Source organism: Rhinolophus hipposideros (genome assembly GCF_964194185.1).
Source record: "Rhinolophus hipposideros genome assembly, chromosome: 19".
NCBI classification, from domain to species: Eukaryota; Metazoa; Chordata; class Mammalia; order Chiroptera; family Rhinolophidae; genus Rhinolophus; species Rhinolophus hipposideros.
In genome coordinates this window covers 47,194,632-47,214,692 of record NC_138065.1, presented here as the reverse complement: position 1 = coordinate 47,214,692, position 20,061 = coordinate 47,194,632, and the positions used below count along the sequence as shown (strand labels likewise).

The 20,061-nt window shown below is 45.6% G+C and overlaps 1 protein-coding gene across 8 annotated transcripts in view; it reads right to left on the bottom strand.

Moving 5' to 3' along the window:
* Positions 1–20,061, bottom strand: part of TNR (tenascin R) — a 417,504-nt gene that overhangs the window by 54,451 nt on the left and 342,992 nt on the right. For all 8 annotated transcript variants that reach the window (XR_013991784.1, XR_013991785.1, XR_013991786.1 and 5 more), the window contains 3 exons: positions 18,699–18,842; positions 17,896–18,026; positions 16,893–17,025 (listed from right to left, as the gene is read on the bottom strand). Coding sequence is in view for 3 of the 8 variants with exons in the window: in XM_081026706.1 (XP_080882832.1) it covers positions 16,893–17,025; positions 17,896–18,026; positions 18,699–18,842 (408 nt within the window). In the remaining 5 variants the exon portion in view is untranslated. The remainder of the gene's footprint in view (positions 1–16,892; positions 17,026–17,895; positions 18,027–18,698; positions 18,843–20,061) is intronic.

The following is a 20,061-nucleotide window of genomic DNA, read 5'->3' as shown; positions in this document are numbered from 1 at the left end:
AAGGACTCTACAAGAACTTTCTGACTCCATCAGAAAGAGCAATATAAGAATAATGGGCATGCCAGAAGGAGAAGAAAGAGAGAAGGGAACAGAGAATATACTCAAAGAAATTGTTAATGAGAACTTGCCAAATTTGTGGATAGAACTGGATCCTCGAATCCAAGAAGCAAATAGAACACCTAATGACCTCAATCCCAACAGGCCTTCTCCAAGGCACATTGTATTGAAGCTGTCTAAAATTAACACCAAAGAAAGAATCCTCAAGGCAGCCAGGGAAAAGAAGACGGTAACTTACAAAGGAAAGCCCATTAGATTATCATCAGATTTTTCAGCAGAAACTCTACAAGCTAGGAGGGAATGGAACGAAATATTCAAACTATTGAAAGAGAGAAATCATGAGCCAAGAATAATATATCCAGCAAAGATCTCCTTTAGATATGAAGGAGGAATAAAGACCTTTCCAGACATCCAGAAGCTGAGGGAATTTTCTAATACACGACCTGCACTACAAGAAATACTAAAGGAGGCTATTAGACCACCATCAACAGGGACAACTTGTGGCAACCGAAACACTAAAAGGGGGAGCGTAAAGGCCTGAACTGGAATATGGGAATAGAGAAAGTAAGCGTACTGAAGAAACTGGAATACTCTAAATATCAAACTTTCTTTTACATAAACTCAAGGGTAACCACTCAAAAAACATCCAAGTCTGAACTATATACTGTAATAAAAGAAGAAACAGAGGAAAACATCATAGAATACCACCACACAGAAATAACAGACAACAACAAAAAGGCAAAGAAACAATGGAGACACAGCCTTACCAGAAAACTAAAGACAGAATGACAGGAAATCCTCACATATCAATAATCACCCTAAATGTAAATGGACTGAACTCACCAATAAAGAGACACAGAGTAGCAGATTGGATCAAAAAACTAAACCCAACCATATGCTGTCTACAAGAGACACATCTCAGCTACAAGGACAAGCATAGACTCAAAGTGAAAGGGTGGAAATTGACACTCCAAGCAAATGGTACCCAGAGAAAATCAGGTGTAGCCATAATGATTTCCAATGAAACAGACTTCAGGGTGAAAAAGATAACAAGAGACAAAGATGGACATTTCATAATGGTAAAGGGGACTATACAACAAGAAGACATAACAGTCATCAATATTTATGCCCCCAATCAGGGAGCACCGAAATATACCAAGCAACTACTAACAGAACTAAAGGGAGAAATTGACCAAAACACAATTATACTAGGGGACTTAAATACATCATTGACAGCTATGGATAGATCATCCAAACAGAAGATAAATAACGAAATTGCAGCCCTAAATGACACATTAGATGAAATGGACATAATTGACATATATAGAGCACTTCATCCTAAAACATCAGACTATACATTCTTTTCTAGTGTACATGGAACATTCCCAAGGATAGACCATATATTGGGACACAAAATCAGCCTCAGCAAATTTAAGAAGATTGAAATCATACCAAGCATATTCTCTGATCACAAAGCTTTGAAATTGGATATCAACTGCAAAAAGAAAGCAGGAAAAAAACACAAATACATGGAGATTAAACCACATACGTTTAAAGAACGGCTGGGTCAAAGAAGAAATTAGAGGAGAGCTCAAAAGATACATAGAAACAAATGACAATGAAAATACATCCTACCAAACTTTTTGGGATGCCGCGAAAGCAGTTTTTAGAGGGAAATTTATATCATTACAGGCCTACCTCAAGAAACAAGAAAAATCCCAAATAAATAACCTCATGTTACACCTTAAAAAACTAGAAAAAGAAGAACAAGCGAAACCCAAGGTCAGCAGAAGAAAGGAAATAACAAAAATCAGAGCAGAACTAAATGAAATAGAGAACAAAAAGACAATAGAATAAATTAATGTGACAAAAAGCTGGTTCTTTGAAAAGATTAACAAAATCGACAAACCCTTGGCTAGACTCACTAAGATAAAAAGAGAGAAGACACTAATTCACAAAATCAGAAATGAAAAAGGGGAAGTTATCACGGACACCACAGAAATACAAAGGATTATCCAAGAATACTATGAAGGACTATATGCCACCAAATTTAATAACTTAGAAGAAATGGACAAGTTCTTAGAAACATATAGCCTTCCAAGGCTGAATCATGAAGAACTGGAAAATCTTAACAGGCCGATCACCAGTAACGAAATTGAATCAGTCATCAAAAACCTTCCCAAAATCAAAAGTCCTGGACCAGATGGCTTCTCCAGTGAATTCTACCAAACCTTCAAAGAGGATCTAATACCAATCCTGCTCAAACTCTTTCAAAAAATTGAAGAAGAGCCAGTACTCCCTAACTCATTTTATGAGGCCAACATTACCCTGATACCAAAACCTGGTAAGGACAACACAAAAAAAGAAAACTACAGACCTATATCTCTGATGAATACAGATGCTAAAATCCTAAACAAAATTCTAGCAAATCGAATACAGCAATGCATTAAAAAGATTATTCATCACGACCAAGTGGGGTTCATCCCCGGGACACAAGGATGGTTCAACATTCGCAAATCCATCAATGTGATACATCACATAAACAAAATAAAGGACAAAAATCATATGATTCTATCAATTGATGCAGAAAAAGCATTTGATAAGATACAACATCCATTTATGATTAAAACACTTACTAAAATAGGTATAGAAGGAAAATACCTCAACATAATAAAGGCCATATACGACAAGCCCTCAGCTAATCTCATAATTAATGGTGAAAAGCTGAAGCCCTTTGCTCTACGTTCAGGAACACGACAAGGTTGTCCCCTATCACTTTTATGCTTTTCAACATAGTGTTGGAAGTCCTCGCCAGAGCTATCAGGCAAGAGAAAGAAATAAAAGGCATCCAAATTGGGAATGAAGAAGTTAAATTGTCACTCTTTGCAGATGACATGATGCTATATATAGAAAACCCTAAAGACTCCACCAAAAAGCTATTAGAAACAATCAATGAATACGGTAAAGTTGCTGGCTACAAAACCAACGTACAAAAGTCCATTGCTTTCCTATATACCAACAATGAAGTCTCAGAAAAAGAGATAGAAAAAACAATTCCTTTTGCAATTGCAGCAAAAAGATTCAAATACCTAGGAATAAACTTAACCAAGGATGTGAAGGATTTATATGCTGAAAACTATAACACGTTTTTGAAAGAAATTGAAGAAGACACAAAGAAATGGAAAGACATTACGTGCTCATGCATTGGAAGAATCAACATAGTTAAAATGGCCATATTACCCAAAGCCATATACAGATTTAATGCAATCCCCATTAAAATCCCAATGGCATTTTTTAAAGAAATAGAACAAAAAATCATCAGATTTGTTTGGAACCACAAAAGACCCCGAATAGCCAAAGCAATCTTAAGAAAAAAGAACAATGCTGGAGGTATCACACTGCCTGACTTTAGCTTGTACTACAGGGCTACAATAATCAAAACAGCATGATATTGGCAGAAAAACAGACACATAGACCAACGGAATAGAATTGAGAACCCAGAAATAAAACCACATAAATATGGACAGATAATTTTTGACAAAGAAGCTAAAAACATACAATGGAGGAAAGACAGCCTCTTCAATAAATGGTGCTGGCAGAATTGGATAGCTACGTGCAAAAGAATGAAACTGGACTGCTATCTGTCACCATGTACCAAAATTAATTCAAAATGGATCAAAGACTTAAGCATAAGACCTGACACAATAAACTGCATTGAAGAAAACATAGGTACTAAACTTATGGCCCTTGGGTTCAAAGAGCATTTTATGAATTTGACTCCAAAGGCAATGGAAGTAAAAACTAAAATAAACGAATGGGATTATATGAAACTTAAAAGCTTCTGCACAGCAAAAGAAACTATTGACAAAATAATGAGGCAACCAACTGAATGGGAGAAGATTTTAGCAAAGAGTGCCTCTGATAAGGGGCTAATATCCAAAATATACAAGGAACTCATGAAACTCAACAACAAAAAAACAAACAACCCTATTGAAAAATGGACAGAGGACCTGAAGAGACATTTCTCCAAAGAGGATATACAAATGGCAAATAGACATATGAAAAAATGCTCAATATCACTAATCATCAGAGAAATGCAAATGAAAACCACAATGAGATATCACCTCACCCCAGTCAGAATGGCTTTCATCAATAAGACAAATAGTAACAAGTGTTGGACAGGCTGTGGAGAAAAAGGAACCCTCATACACTGTTGGTGGGAATGCAGACTGGTGCAGCCACTATGGAAGGCAGTGTGGAGGTTTCTCAAGAAATTACGAATAGAATTACCATATGACCCAGCAATCGCTCTCCTGGGTATCTACCCAAAAAATTTGAAAGCATTCCTCTATAGAGACACGTGTACTCCAATGTTCATTGCAGCTTTGTTTACGGTGGCCAAGACATGGAAACAACCAAAATGTCCTTCAATAGACAAATGGATAAAGAAGTTGTGGTATATATACACAGTGGAATACTACTGCGCGTTAAAGAAAGATGATATAGGAACATTTGTGACAACATGGATGGATCTTGAGAGTATAATGCTAAGTGAAATAAGTCAGACAGAAAAAGCAGAGAACCCTATGATTTCACTGATATGTGGTATATAAACCAAAAAGAAGACAAACAAATGAGAAAGAAAAACTCATAGACACAGACAATAGTTTAGTGGTTACCAGAGGGTAAGGGGGGTGGGGGGAGGGAGATGAGGGTAAGGGGGATCAAATACATGGTGATGGAAGGAGAACTGACTCTGGGTGGTGAACACACAATGGGATTTATAGTTGATGTAATACAGAATTGTACACTTGAAATTATGTAATTTCATTAACAATTGTCACCCCAATAAATAAATTTAAATTAAAAAATAATAGTATTTCTCATACCCATTTCACGGACAATTTGCATGAGATCTGTGTATGAATGCCATCGACTCACAGCACCTGGCAGTTCACTAGTCTGTCCCCTTACTGTGTGTACTGCAGCAGTGAGCCACTCCATTAGAGAGTGGTTGCCCTAGTTCTGGGTCAACCTATGGCAGTTCTGTAACCTCTGTCGCAGGGATGGATGCACTGTCACAAAGGCTAGCTTTTCCATCTCGCCTGGGGAGCAGAGAATGTTGTCTGCTCCCTCATCCCATAAACGTATAAGCCAAGCCGAGACTGGCTGTCCAGGGCGCTGTCGGCCCCGCCCCCCCAGCTGCTGCAACTCAGCGGGAGTGTAAGGAGTGTGGGTTGTGAACTCAGTCACAGGTGGGTTGCCAGCAGCAACGCCCCCGGGGCCCAAAGGTTGCTCACGTTTTTACCCTTTGCTTCAAAATTGGCCGGGTTTGGGGGTTGGGAGCTACATTGTCTCCACTGTGGGGCCCCTCTTCTAACAGGCGGACCTGGGCTTCCAGCGCCTCCAACCGGGACACCTGGTCCGGCACCTGGGCCATTTCATTAAGCGCATTTTCTGTGTTAAGACTCAAGGCCCTGAGGAACATCCAGCCCACGCGGCCGGCTGTAGCCTTCTCCTCCTCCGGCAACTGCTCAGTCAGAGCTTGCAGGGCCCTCTCCATGCTGGCCGGAGAGCCATCCACGTCCTCCCACCCCTCCTTGGGGGTCCAACTCCTGAGAACAGTGGCCACCGAGCACCACACACTGTGCAGGGGCCACACATCCTCCTGCCCAGAGTCAGACTCCATTCCTACCTGGTCGGAGTCTTGCTCATCGTGCCAGGTGTCTGAGTGGGTGGAGGTCTCCGCGGAAGATATCCACAAGCCTCGGAGCCTAAAGGCCGCAGCAGATCACCAAAATAAGGGCAACGCCTTCCATGGCCAAGAAGGTGGTGTGCCAGCTGGAGGCTTGAGTCTCCCAGGCAGACCGCGCCTCCCGTTCCCGGTGTCGCTTCTCATGGGCCTCCCGAAGCTGGACTCTCACACGCACAAACCGCTCCACCATGCTTTGGTAGGTTTTGGCTGGCTGCTTACGAAACTGAGCTTTTATAAGTGTAAACTGCTCCAGTATATTCCTTAGAGTTTCAGCTGACACCATATCCTGCCAACTACGCCATGTGTCGTACGGGGTGTCCGGCGGGGCGGCCTGCGGGGTCTCTGCTCCCGCTCCCCACATAAGAACGCAGGACATGGTGAGGCCAAAAAGGAACACCCACGGAACCATAGGTAGGGAAGTCATACCACTATGGTCTCACTGGAGGCTGGGTTTACACGACGTGCGACCTGCTGTCCGCTTTGCTGCCAACCGACCAACTCTCCTCGACTCTCCTTACTCTTCTTCAGTCTCCTCCTTCACTCTCCTCGGCTCCCCTCCGTAGCTGCGGCAGTTATATCAGTGGCGAATGGCTTACTGGCTACAGCTGATGGCCAACCAGCCACAGCTGATGGCCATCCACTATCTGAGCCTGCACCTCTCCACATGAGGCCGAGAGCCTGGAAACTGCTTTCTGGGGCTCTGTCCCCACAGATATCTATTCCTCCTGCAAAACAATCCCTCGTTTGGACGAAACAATCCAATGGCCTTGCTTCACAATTTAGTTTAAGTTTAAGGAGAGGGCATGGGGAAATAAATTGCTGCTCATCTTTCAGAGAGAACAGCCCAATTTGTAGAACAATATCTAATTAGGTGAAAGAGAAGCTTAAATGGCTTCTTGAAGAGCTCAGCTTCAGGGCACATTTTAATGCTTAGCAGAACAGCCCAGAAGCCGGCATCCCAGCAGGGGAGCTCTTCTGACTATAGGAGCTGATGGAGCCAGTGAAAGGCAGAGCTGGGCGTTCTGTAAATATAATGCTGTGATTGACCGTAGCAGAGTCTTGGAGAGGCTGGGGGGTACTGACCTCACGTGTCGGGCACTACAGTGTCCCCTACTGGCAGTACTCATGCACTGCAGGTGTGACTGCAGGCCAATTGGAAAGCCTGCGGTGCGTCAGCGCCAGAGGAGGGTGACATAACCTCCGGGATGCCTGGGTCACCTAAGACACTTGTCATGGATCATCAGTGAAGCATCCATCCTGTGTTAGGAAGAGGTTGTTGAGGTTCCACAGACTTTACGGAAGGCCCTTCTGGAGATGTGTTAACTCCTCTAGCACAGGACTGTCCCTTGGCAGCTGCCACACCTCGGTGGAGAGTGGCGCCCATTTAAGGCAGTTTAGAACAAAGGCACCACCGACTTTGGGCATGGTTACACCAGGGAATAACAGTATATTTCTGAAGAACTTGTGCTTTTATTTTTTGCTTAATTCTTGCAGGAAAGGCGAGAGGAAGGCAGGTTGTTGTAAATCAACAACTTATTTTACAGAGATGGAAACTGCACTCAAAAAATCCCATGGCTTCCTCCGGTCCCTTGAACTTCAGTTTCCAACCTCAAGTCAAGTGCTCTTTGCACTTGGCTAACAGAGGCACTAGAACAGCATATACTTCACTGGACATCTATCCATGTAGCCAAGGATTCGTGAATGTCTGCATTTATCCTGTAAGCACATCAAGCCCCAAAAGTTAAATGACCTCAAATAGTACTACGTTCACGTTAAATATCTTTATCCCCCAAAACCGAAAACTAATTTCCTTAATAGCTGCAGAGAAGTTGTTAACTTTTATCTCCAGCATGTCCTACAGCTCGCCAGCGTTTGACATGCCACCTGTTCCTAGAGGTCACCATTAAATTTCAGGAGACAGATGCCCTTGAGCTCCTTTCCCTCTCTCTGTTGCTTTGGGAACACCATGATTATCTTCCGGCTTCCAGACCATTCTCTACCTGGTCTCTGGGGCAACCAGCCCATCTGCTTTCCTTTGTGCCCTCTTCTCTCACTGCCTGAGATCCTCCTTTTAGAAGATCAACACATAATGTTCTTAATCTTCAGCTCATTCCTACCTTATGCACTAATAGCCCTTTTCTCCTCCTATTTATTTTCAACTCAGCTTTTTATTATTTTCAACTCAGCTTTTTAAAGGAACCAGAACCCCAAAGTTCTTCCCAATACCCAAGGTGTCTCCAACAGAACATCTTTTCCCAAACCTCCAAATGACAGCTTCATACAAATACACACATACAACTAAACCAAACTTCAGAATAAGTAAATAAATGACAAATGACCTTGTACTGACTTCTGCACATTGATCACGATTTAGGGTAAAAGCTATGTTAGAGATACTTTTAAAAGGCTCAAACGTATTAGTTGCTTTAAAGGTAGATCTAGCAAAACCAAATTTAGGAAACTGGGATGACTTGCCCTGGAGAAGTTTTTCAATATCTGAAGGGCTGTCATGTAAAAGAAGAATTCATTTTTTTAAACTCAGAAAATGGGAATGTAATCAATTTAGGAGTAAAGTGTGATTAAGGGGTGTTAAAAGTCTAGATGGGCTGAAGACTCCAGACTTCACCCCAAGAGAGGAAGGGACCCCACATTGGGGTGGTTGGCGGAGGCACTCCCCAAATGTGGGAGGGGCTGATGCATAGTTGCTGGGTGCACTTACTTCGCCTTTGACATTTTGCAAGGCCACCTGGTTGCTTACAGATTTGATTTACTGTAATGTAGTCTGTGGCACTGATGGAAAGACAATCAACAAGCATTTTGCTTGCACAGAATATCAAGAACAGGAGGGCTGTCCTGGTGGCTCAGGTGGTTAGAGCTCCATGCTCCTAACTCCAAAGGCTGCCGGTTCGATTCCCACACGGGCCAGTGGGCTCTCAACCACAAGGTGGCCGGTACAACTCCTTGAGTCCCTCAAGGGATGGTGGGCTCCGCCCTCTGCAACTAAGATTGAACACGGCACCTTGAGCTGAGCTGCCACTGAGCTGCCGCTGAGCTCCCAGATGGCTCAGTTGGTTGGAGTGTGTCCTCTTCAACCACAAGGTTGCCGGTTCGACTCCCACAAGGGATGGTGGGCTGTGCCCCCTGAAACTAGCAACGGCAACTGGACCTGGAGCTGAGCTGCGCCCTCCACAACTAAGACTGAAAGGACAACAACTTGACTTGGAAAAAAGTCCTGGAAGTACACACTGTTCCCCAATAAAGTCCTATTCTCCTTCCCCAATAAAATCTTAAAAAAAAAAAAAAAAAAACAACGAATATCAAGAGCAGCAACCTGAGATTTTCACATCCTGGGAGCTTAGAGGACACACTTCGCCATGAAACCACTCCACTCCATCCTCTCTCCCTCAATGTTACGAAAACTTTTCCCTCACTCACCAGTCTTTTATCAAAGGATTATTCCTTGTCACCGGATGAGAGGAGTCAGAGGCTCACTAATTGTTCCCAAGCCAGGGACTTGATTAAATTCAGATTCCTGGGCTCCGTGGCAGATCTACCAAATCAGAATGGCAGGGGCTGGGTCCCAGAGAATCAGTGTTTTACCAAAGCTCCTCCAATGAATCTGAAGACCAACCGGATTTGAACTCCACTCTATGTCTCCTTTCCTCAGAGAGGCCAAGAGGCATAAATGGTGAGCTAGACTGTGTCCCTAAGGGGCCCAGTGGTCTAGATTTATATGGTCAAGTGCATAAATAGTCTGAGAGTCTCTCTTTCTCTCTCTCCCTCCCTCCCTCCCTCCCTCTTCTCTTTCCCTTTCTCCCTTTCCTTCCCTCTCTGTTTCCTGGTAGGTATGCCTTGAGTGGGCAGGTCCCAAGAATTAGTTTGGGTGGGATGGGAGAAGGGGATAAGAAACTCTATTTACCCTTGAACTTAAGCCTTGGGTTCTAGTTTTTACCATTAAGTTCTGCCTTGGGGGTTAGTGGAATTTGGCTTAGCTATCCACAAGGATGACACTGATTCCTGTTGGGTTGTGTTCCCTGGGTGTGTATTGTGATTAAGACAGTTTTAGGGGATTGTCGGGGCAAATTTCAGGCATCCCCAGCTCTCTGGATGTCAAAACACCTAATATCATCAGAAACTCACCTTTGACCCCAACAGATCATCTCAGTAATTTTTCCCAAGGCAGAAATTTTAGGACTGAGAGCAAAACTGGAAGGCTTTTCTTCCCTTTGGTGCAATAACCGGGGCCTGGTCTGACAAACAGGCCTTGTTTTTTATTTTTATTTTTTCATTTTTTTATTTTTAGCACAGACTGTGGTGATTACCAAGTTAAGAGGAAAGCAATACCAAGTGATCGGGACACTGACTGTCTCATGGTTAAGTGTTTCTAGATGTAATTGTGAGCTCAAGAGGAGCGGGGCACTTACCGGAAGAATTGCTCCGAAATTGGTTTGTGTTGGCATCTGAAGGCTGAATGCTGCGTGAAGTGAGCTGTGTGACACACAGTGCAATCAGCCAGCTCCCAGCAGGCTGGGAGTAAAGGAAGAGAGCTTCTCGGTCCCTGCCCTGTCCCTTACTTGTGTTGCATTCTTGGTTAGTCTTTAAACTGGTCGGAGTCAATGTCCACTGCCCCGCCCCCGCCCTGCCCTTACGGCTTTAGCATCAGAACCAAAGCCAATGGCGGCACCTCTCTCTGAGAACGGACTCAGCAGGTCTCTCTCGAACAGCAGAGCAGTGTGTGGCAGACTCCAGAGAGGCACAGGTGACCACCTCTGGCCACCAGAACTTAGATTTGTTTCTCCCATAAGTGGGTTTGTGGAGGGCAGCCGGAGGCCATGGAGAGGGCAAGGTTACCTAGTCAGTCCACAAGGGCTCTCAAACCCACCACAGCAACTTGGCCTCCTTCACAGCAACTTCTAATTCATTTATCTGTTCATTCGTTTATGCATTCATTCAACAAACTTATAGAAAGGGTCTGTTGGGTTCCAGATACTGGGCTAAGAGATGGAAATATACAGGAGAAAACAATATGGTCCCAGCTTTCAGATTGCTCCCATTCCCATTCTGGTGGGAGAAATAGACAAATATAATCCCAAATTCTATGCGCTCTGGAAAAGAGATAAACATAGGGAGCTAACAAAATATGGAAGTGAGCATGCAATGAAGCCTGGGGCTGGTGAGGGGAGGGTGAGCAGTTGGGCCTGGGATGGGGTAGGGATGGGCAAGTGCTCATCATAAAGGGCTTCTTATGTTAGAACTGATTTGGAAGTGAGCCACCAACTGGTGGGAGAAGGGTGTTTCAAGCCAGTGAAAAAACATGGCCAGTTTGGGAAACTGTAGGTTAAGCCAGGAAACAGAGCAAGAGCTGGTTGGGTGGGTGAGAGTGAGCCTTGGGGAGCGGAGTAGGGACTGGATTATACCACTTAAGGAGTTGGACCTTCTCCTGAAGGCAAAAGACCGAAGAGCCCAGTGAGATTTGAAGCTCCAGTTTCTAGAAAGATTGTTCTCATTGTGGTGTGGAGAATGAATCAGATGGGGATGAGACAGGAGGGAAGACCCGTTCAGGAGGCAGGAGTGGGACTCCAGGAGGAGAGGTGGCACCAGCCTTTAGGGGATGATGGGAACAGAGAATCAACCGAGTAACAGACAGCTTGGCTGTCTTCATCTTAAGCAGAGTGGCTGAAGGAGGTCCCCAAGCTTTGCAGACCACCTGCCTCCTACCCATCAGGTTTCCAAGTCTCCCTTTAAAGACCAGCTAAAGGCACCCTAATAGCAGAGAAACGTTCCAACATAATTTGTCTCCCTATTCCTTGGATTCGCTTACATCAGTACACCCAATTCCATGGCAGATTGGTTGATCAAAGACTGGCAGCTGCCAGCCTGCTCCCTCTCTGTGTCTCTTGATTCAATATGGCAAGGAGAGGGTTAGGGGATGGTAATGCCTCCTACCTGGTCTCTTCTTGCTATCCTGGCCTCACTTGTACCCATTCTCCATATTGTAACACAGTGATCATTTTATATTATACGTGCGATCCCTTCTCATCCTATCCCTCACTTGCCAACACCCCTCCAGTGGCTTCTCCAATACAATGGCTCCAACTGAAATAGTTTCTTGCAATTAGAATAAAACCCCATACCCTTATCATGACCTATATAGCCCTGCATGCTCTGGCTCTGCCTTGCACTCCTCCCCCCTCTCACGGACTTTCTTTTAATCTATTGAACATGCCAAATGTACTCCTCCCTCAGGGTGGTGTAATCACTCTTCCCTAGTCCCAGAATGCTCTTCTTTGTCTGATTCACTCTCATCATTTATGTTCTGGCACAAATATCTCAGCTCAGAGAGACCTTTCCTGACCACTCGACTTGAGACCGGATTCTGGGGTTAGGGGAAGGAAGTGGCAAGTGACAATCAGGAAAGCCTGATTATAGGAGCTGTCCTAGAAGTTAGCCGTTCACATCTGTCCCTATTTCATTACTCTGTTTATTTTTCAATAGTACAATCACTACTTGACATGACCCTGTGTCCTTCTTTTGTCTGCTCCCCACGGCTTCACCCCCTTGAACGTAAGTTTCATTTGGTAGTCATTTGACTTATCTTGTCCTTCACTCCATCTCAGCACTCAGGACAGGGTTTAACCCACAGTTGATGCTCAATCAGTATTTGTTAAGTGTATGATACCAGGTAAGCACCATGTTCCTGCCTACGATTATGAAAAAGGAAATTAAAATGAGATTTTCTGAAAACATCTGGGGCAACACGACTAAAATTGGGCCAGATCAAATTCTGTCTATGGTGACATACAAGGTCCTTCTACAACATTTACGATGTCATCTTATGACCTGTGGCAGATGGTATTACTGTCTGACAAAATCCACTGCTCTCCCTCTAGAGGGATCACACATCCTTGTCCTACTGAATAGTATAAACAACTCTATCTAAATAAATTCAACATCTTGGATGAAATGGACCAATTCCTTGAAAATTCTTCTCTACCACAAAGTCACCCAAGATGAAACACATAACCTGAATAACGACACCCCTATTAACGAAGAACTACGTGGAGTGGCAAGATCCACCCCAAAGTGGATCTATGGCCCCAGAGCCCAGGGTTTGCCAACTTTCATTAATTTTCACAACCTCCAAAATGGAAGCTTGCGTTAGACTCTTGGAATCTTTCTGTAAAGCCTCAGGGAGCAGTGCAGCCTGGAGGTGGGACAGCCTGGACAGGAGCAAAAGTGAAAGAGTAAACGTCTCATTACCCATCTCTGGGAACCTCCGCGAGTGACTGTCTTCACTTAACCTCAAGGTCAAGAGAGCCCCTTTTAAAGTGTTCACTGTCTCTGAGGACAAGCTTTACCGAGTACCTTGTTTGCTTCTTATAGTATTAAAACAGACAATGAAATCTGCCTCTCAGAAGATCATCTCACCAGTCCGCGTTGCTCTGTGGGGAGTATTTGTTTCCTCATTTATATTCAAGTCTCCAAAAGACAAGTAGACCTTGGACGAAATTTCAGGCGACAGCAAATTATAAATAATGTATCCACATTTTTTCTCTCCCCTTGTATTTCTATTAAGTCCTCCCTCAGAGTCTTGTGCAAACACCAGAGACAAGAGGACAGGAAGCTATTAACGTGGTGGAAAGAATGACATGGGCTTATGTTCTAAGGCAGGAATGCAGCAAGGGGAGACGTCGTGATCAAAGGGGATTTTGTGGGAGCCAGTCCGTCTCTTTCATCTCTCTTTTATTTTTATATTTAACACCTCAACTCTTTTCCAGTCCATTAAGTAGGCATCTGCTTGACAGGAGTCTCTTTTCTTGGCCCACCCAGGACAAGATGAGGGTTTGTCAGTGGAAGGGGGCCTAAGTGGCCCAAGTTTAAGCCCCTTTATTTCATAAGACAAGGCATACGAAATGCTTCGAATGATTGGCTGAGACCAGCCTGTCCTAGAACAGGATGCTGCTAAGAGGAAAGCCCAGGTTCCGTCAGTGAAGTCGGAAAGGATGCTGGTTACTAGGATAAAATTCGCCTCTAAACCCATCAGCCCCGGTTTGCTCTTGAGAGGCTGCTCTGATGTCCCTCAGACCTCTTGCTCAGTAGCAGTAATTCCTGGGGTTCAGACTGGCAGCACGCCAGTCTTCCCCGTAAGCGATATGTTCTGCTCTCTGTTTTTGTTCCTCCTTCTCCTTCTCCTTCTCCTTCTCCTTCTCCTTCTCCTTCTCCTTCTCCTTCTCCTTCTCCTTCTCCTTCTCCTTCTCCTTCTCCTTCTCCTTCTCCTTCTCCTTCTCCCAACCAGGAGCCCACAGGGCGTGCCGTGTGGCTTCCAGTGTGTGTGTGTGTGTGTGTGTAGGGAGTCAGTGAGGGTCCTGATGGAGGGGCGGAGTGAGGCAATGAGGACTCATGAATACTGATTTTCAGCTGACTGTGCAGGCTTAGTGTGATTTATCCAGGGAATGTTACATTTGGGGTGGCAGAGAGAGAGCCTGACATTAGAGGGACTTGGGGCAGCGTGCTCTGCAGGCTGTACCCATTTGCCTTGTCCCTGCGAGGGACACGGAGAATCCTCTCCTCTAGAGCCTTGTTTCTAGAACCCTCTTCTGTGCACAGCAGCTGGGACTTACCTATTCAGTCCAACCACCTTTTATTAGGTCCGCTGTGTGCCAGGCTCTGGGCAAGGTCCTCCCATGTGTGTTACTTCTGTCCATGTGCTGTTCACTTTACAACCGGTCATTCCATTGGCTCTGATAAATCTCCACGACAAAGCCCGCAGGGTTTGGGAGCATCAGTAACTGAAAGTCAGATTTGAACTTTCCAGGAAAGCTCTGCCAAAGCTTCCTAACACGGTCACCTCTATGCCGTGTACCACTGTAGTAGTGACAAGTCCTTCTCTGGGACCCCAAACGCTGCATGAGTCGCTCGGTCAGTAACTGCTTGGGTTGTACAGGAACGTGGGCTCTTCACTGTTCTCTTTTCCGAGTTGGTACTGGTTGTGCCCCAGGAGCCCAGTGTCCACGGGAGTTTGGTAAAAACAAACACACACCTAAATTCATCCTGCTGCCCCCACCCCCCACCCCGACTGTCCATCAAACACAGGCAGTACCCTGGCCTCCTCGGCAAATTCCGTGAATTGTTAACCCTCTGCTCATTGGATCTTGACGAACCCTCGGCTGGACTTGGGATCCCAGACCCAAACTACGGCACAGCCCCTGGGGTGGCTTCAGCTAAGAGAGGCCAGTGGTGGGCACAGAAGCTGGTAGACGTTTACAGCCCAGGTGGATTGGGAACAAGGCACAGCTGCAAGATGTCACAGAAACCCAGGCACATTGTCACACTGCTTCCAACCATGGCTATGGTTGGAATTAAAAGCTCATACTACATTGAGCAAGCTCTGAAACCCACGCATTTGGGGATGAAATGATTAGCTTAGACTTGCAAAATGGGATCACTGTTTACGTTTATGTCCCTTTTATGGGAAAGAAATTCTTAATTCAGTGAAAAGCTCAACCCAGGGGTCTTTGAGTGGTAGGCTGGCAGAGAGGAGCATGGAGGACCCTTTAATGAGCCCGTCAGTATGGAGGCAAGGCCTAGAACGAGAAGAGGGTAGCACCTTGGTTCTGAGATAAGAGCCCCTCGAAAGGGTATGGAGGGTGGGCATAACTGACTTTAGCCCCATGAGAGAGACGGGGTGACGTTCTACTTGGTAAGGACACGTCTTGGAGTCATGTCTTGGTTGTGAGACCAAGGTTTCTTGTTTTAATTAAAAAGTTGTTTTTCTGATTAATGTGCTCATTGTAGACACTTTGTAAGATATTGAAAAGTATAATAAAGCAGGAAAAAAGGGGACTTGTTCACAATGTCACAGTCCTAATGGACCACTGGTGACATTTGGTGTATTTGATCCGATGTCCTGCTTGGTCATTTAGAACAAGTCTAGTGGGAAAGGCACCTGGGTAGGCATGGGGAGGGGAGGGCTTTCCATCACCTCTCTCTGGGGATGGGGGACGGGCTCTGGGGCATAGTCAGGAATCCATCACCCTGGTGCTCTGATAGACTAGGGATAAGGGACAGGCTCACATTAGCCCCACACATGCACAGCCACTGCTCCCCACCCCCCCCCAAATGTGGAGCACAGAGAGAATTCAAAGTCTGGATGGGGCAGTCCTGCATTACAGATGGTAGAAAGGCACGTGGGAAGTAGAAGGAAGGGCTATTAACGGCATAGAACCCACAGCCATAACTACTGCGGTTGAATCCCCGCTCTCCCACTTAAAGTAGTGGAATCCCGGGTGAGTTACCTCACCGCTCTGTGGCCCAATCTCCTCATCTGTCAATAGGGACAACAAAACATGCCTCATAAGCTGTCAGGAGGATAAATTAGATCATACATGCAATGCACTTAAAACAGTGCCAGTCAAAGAGCCCTCAAAGGTTAGATGTTAGTTTATTTGCTGTTATATACATTAGGACACTTATCCCTTAAGGACATTTTCAAGTACCCTTTGCTGATGCTTGAATGAGGGAAGGCAGAGAAGACCTTGGTTCAAGTTCTGACCCAGCTACTCACTAGCCCTGGGAGTCACTGGGTTTCCACGCACCCATTTCACCATCTGTGAAATGGGATCATAAGGCCTCCCTTACCAGTTATAAGGACTGAGTGGAGACCCCAGGAATACAAGAGTGCTTTGTGTGAACCATAGAGGTACTACTGAGGGTTCACTACTGCGACTTTTCCTAGGTGAATCTCTGATTACAGGCAGCAGAGGAAGGAGAGAGGGACAACCTGCTGGAAAAACACCTGTAGAAATCTGAACAGGAACGTGATGCCTTTACATGGTATATTTCGTTGGTCACGTGGGACCAGGGATTTATCCTGCTGGTGCCTGTGGCTGCTTTGGTCATAAGAAGTTCCCTGGCAGGGCCTTGGAAGGGGGAAAGGCAGGAATAGAGGAAATTCTGAGTTACCTTTGCAGGAAGAAGCAGGTGCGTTTCTTTGCTAGGCTCCTCTCTGGCCAGGTCTCGGCAGAGCCCGGGAGCCAGACTCACGCAGGGGAGAAGGCATTACGTGCCGGTGGGATCTCACCTGTGGTGAAGGTGGTGGAGGTGACGCTGCTCCTCTCGGTGTCCTGGGCTGCCTGCAGGAGGACGGTGTAGTCTGTGCTCTCAGACAGGCCCTCCAGCCGGATCCACGTATCGTCTGCGTTCACCAGCAGCTCCTGTGGAATGAGGAAGCTCATTCCCAGAGGAAGGGAGCTGGGAGGGAGGGATGGGAGGAGTGGGGAGTGGGGACGAGAGGTCCAGATCCCATGGCCAGCAGGGCCACTACTGCACTGGCCACTGTCTCCCTCTCTCCCCATGACAAGGAGAAAAGTGAGCCAATAGGCAGAGAGGACACCTCCTAGCTCCCAGGTGTACGCTGAGTAAACATAGGCACCTGGATGATTGAATCGGGTGCTTTTCAGATTGAATTTGGCTTCCTGAGAACAGAGTAAGTGGACTCCTAGGCCTCCCTACTCCATATGCAACAGACTAGCTCTGCTCATATCTATTCTGTATTTTCAGCTTCTCAGTGTGATTTCACTTTAGAAAAGCATTTCACTGCTAACCAAAGTTTGACAAGCAGTGCTCTAGAAGGCCTGTTTCAACTGTCACATAAAACAGGGATTTGTCACCTCTTTACTGTAGGCTACATAGATGTAGCCTTTAGAACGCCTATCAAGGGGCATAAAAGGCTGTTGAATTTGGTATCCTGCTCATGTTTGCTCAGCCCTGCCAGTGAAAAGCCCTCCAGCACCATGTACTTAGAGAGGCTGGAGGTCTCCGGCGTGCTTTGCCCCATCATCCTGGCAGCACCCCACACCCGAGTGACTTTGCAGGATAGACACCCCATTATCTAGGAGGTTTAGTGTTCTGCCTCAGCCTGTATGGAGAGGCACCATACAGCCAGGACAAGTACCCCGATCTCTGGCTGCAGACTAGGACTCTTCGTCAACAGCACGCTATGTATATCCATCGCGGGAAACCGAGTTTGTTCCCTGGGGATTGTTTGATAGAAATGGTCTTTTCCATTTGCAGAAAAATCTCACCTTGTGGCTTCCATCGATGGATTTGTAGGTCAAAATGTAGTTCTCCACCTCTGCTCTGGGAGGCTGCCAGGAGATCAGGGCGCTTTGTCGAGTGATGTCACTGGCTGTCAGGTTTGCAGGAGGGTCCAGGACTGCAAAGAGGAGAAAACCTCAGGAGCGTCCACCCCTCCAGCTCCTCCCTATTTGATTCCAGGCATGTTTGTCTATTTGCCTGCCTATGTGGTCTCTGGGCGGCTCACATGCTGACCCCAGTTCTAGTGTGGATGACGGAGCCCCTGGCTCCAAAGATAATCCTTTAGTGTCATAATCATTCGCAGCTATTTCCCCACCTCCCTCGCCAGGGCCTCTGGGCCTAGGAGTGACGTCTTTCAATCTGACCCTCTGTCTGAAATCATGACCTTGTTACACCTGCATGTCTGTGAACTCACTCTTGAACTTAAAACATTCTCACGTCTATAACTTTGTCTACCGTTCTCCCGGCCATGACCATATCCAGCAACTGTCTCCCCCAACTCAAGCCCTTTAATATTCATCAGACTTTCTGGGCCAGATGCATCTCCAGTACTGGCTTCTCTTGGTCTGGGTCTACTACTGTCACCAGACCCAGGATGGGAGCAGAAAATAGAGGTGTGTTTGCTAGCTGAGAGCTGCAGCTCACTTTCACTGCTATTGGGACTTCATTAAACTCATAGCTACGCTGTCCCAACCGGGAGACTATCAACTGGTCTACCACATGAACCTGATCACATTCAGGGTCCATGAAAGCCTCCAGGGGTCGGATGTGAAGCTGACCATGTACTCACGGGTAGAGAAGTTGGTGCTGATGGTGCCACTGGTGAGAGGGCCACTGGTGGCATACATGGTGACAATATAGTGGGTACGAGGAAGCAGGTCAATCAGCTGGAATTCCTCACTGCTTCCATCAACCAGGATGGTCTCTCCAGCAACTAAACCCGGATGGATATGGATTGGATAAGGTTATTTAACTTAGGAAAGACCAAATCCAAAGGCATTTCACAAGGACTCAGTATTTGAGAATTTTGGAAAAAATAATTTAGCGGTTATTTAGCTTAGCATTTGATTCCACACAAGGATCCCCTCTTGTCTTGTTTTGCATCTTAACTGAGAAAAAGATACCTTGTTTGGGGGTCGAATTGTCTTTCTGTAACTTCTACTCAGGCCTTTGGCATTGCAGAGTAAGCCGAATCCTTTGTCTGCAGAAATCCTTCCTCCCTCTCCCATCCCCCCTCTCTTCTTGTAGACTGAGAACGTTCAGACCCTCACCCCCGTTACCTGTATGAGACAGTTCTAAAATTCCCCCAATCCTGGCTTCCTTTCTCTAGACAGGTAACTGTTCACCAGTGTCCCTGATGAAATGTAAATCTCAGGAGAGAATTGAGAACAATAATTGAGACGTACTGACCAATGAGATAAACAGGACCAACCTCCGCTATTATTTGTGCCAATTATGTTCACTCATTAGGTTCTGAGATAGTCATGTGATATCGGTGTCACAAGCAGATTGTTGCTCATCAAACACCTTGTTTGTAACCACCTCCAACCCAACCTTGTGCGGTTGACTTTCTGCACCCATGGGCAAAACTTCGCATTTATTTCTATCGCATCTTGCTTTGTTGACTGGGTTTTAGAGCACTCTTTCAGTTCATTAAAATATATTGGAATTTGGATTCTATCCATGACAGTTTTGTTTTATACACAAATTTGGTAACCATGTCTTCTCTGTATTCATTCAAGCTGTTGATAAAACTGTTCATTAGATCAGGGCCAAGCCCTGTCTTGTGCCTTTAGAATACTCCTGAGTCATTCAGCAATAACAAAGTCACCAGGCACTTCTTCAAACAAGGTAAGACCTGAGGTGTCAAGTTTCTTGTGGGCTAACGGCATAGAAAGGCCTGCTACCAGGTCACAATCTAAACTAACTCTCCATGTGAGTACACATAATACCTCCAGCTTTTAAATATTCTCCTTTGCCATATCCTGCCATCAGTCAGTGACGCAGCCAAACCAAAATCTGGCAGCTCTTCACACCCCCCAAGCTCTCTCATATTGCTGCAAAAGCACACAGCCTGCTCTCTCTCTCTCTCTCTCTCTCTCTCTCTCTCTCTCTCTCTCTCTCTCTCTGTGTCTCCTGTCTCTGCCTCCCCT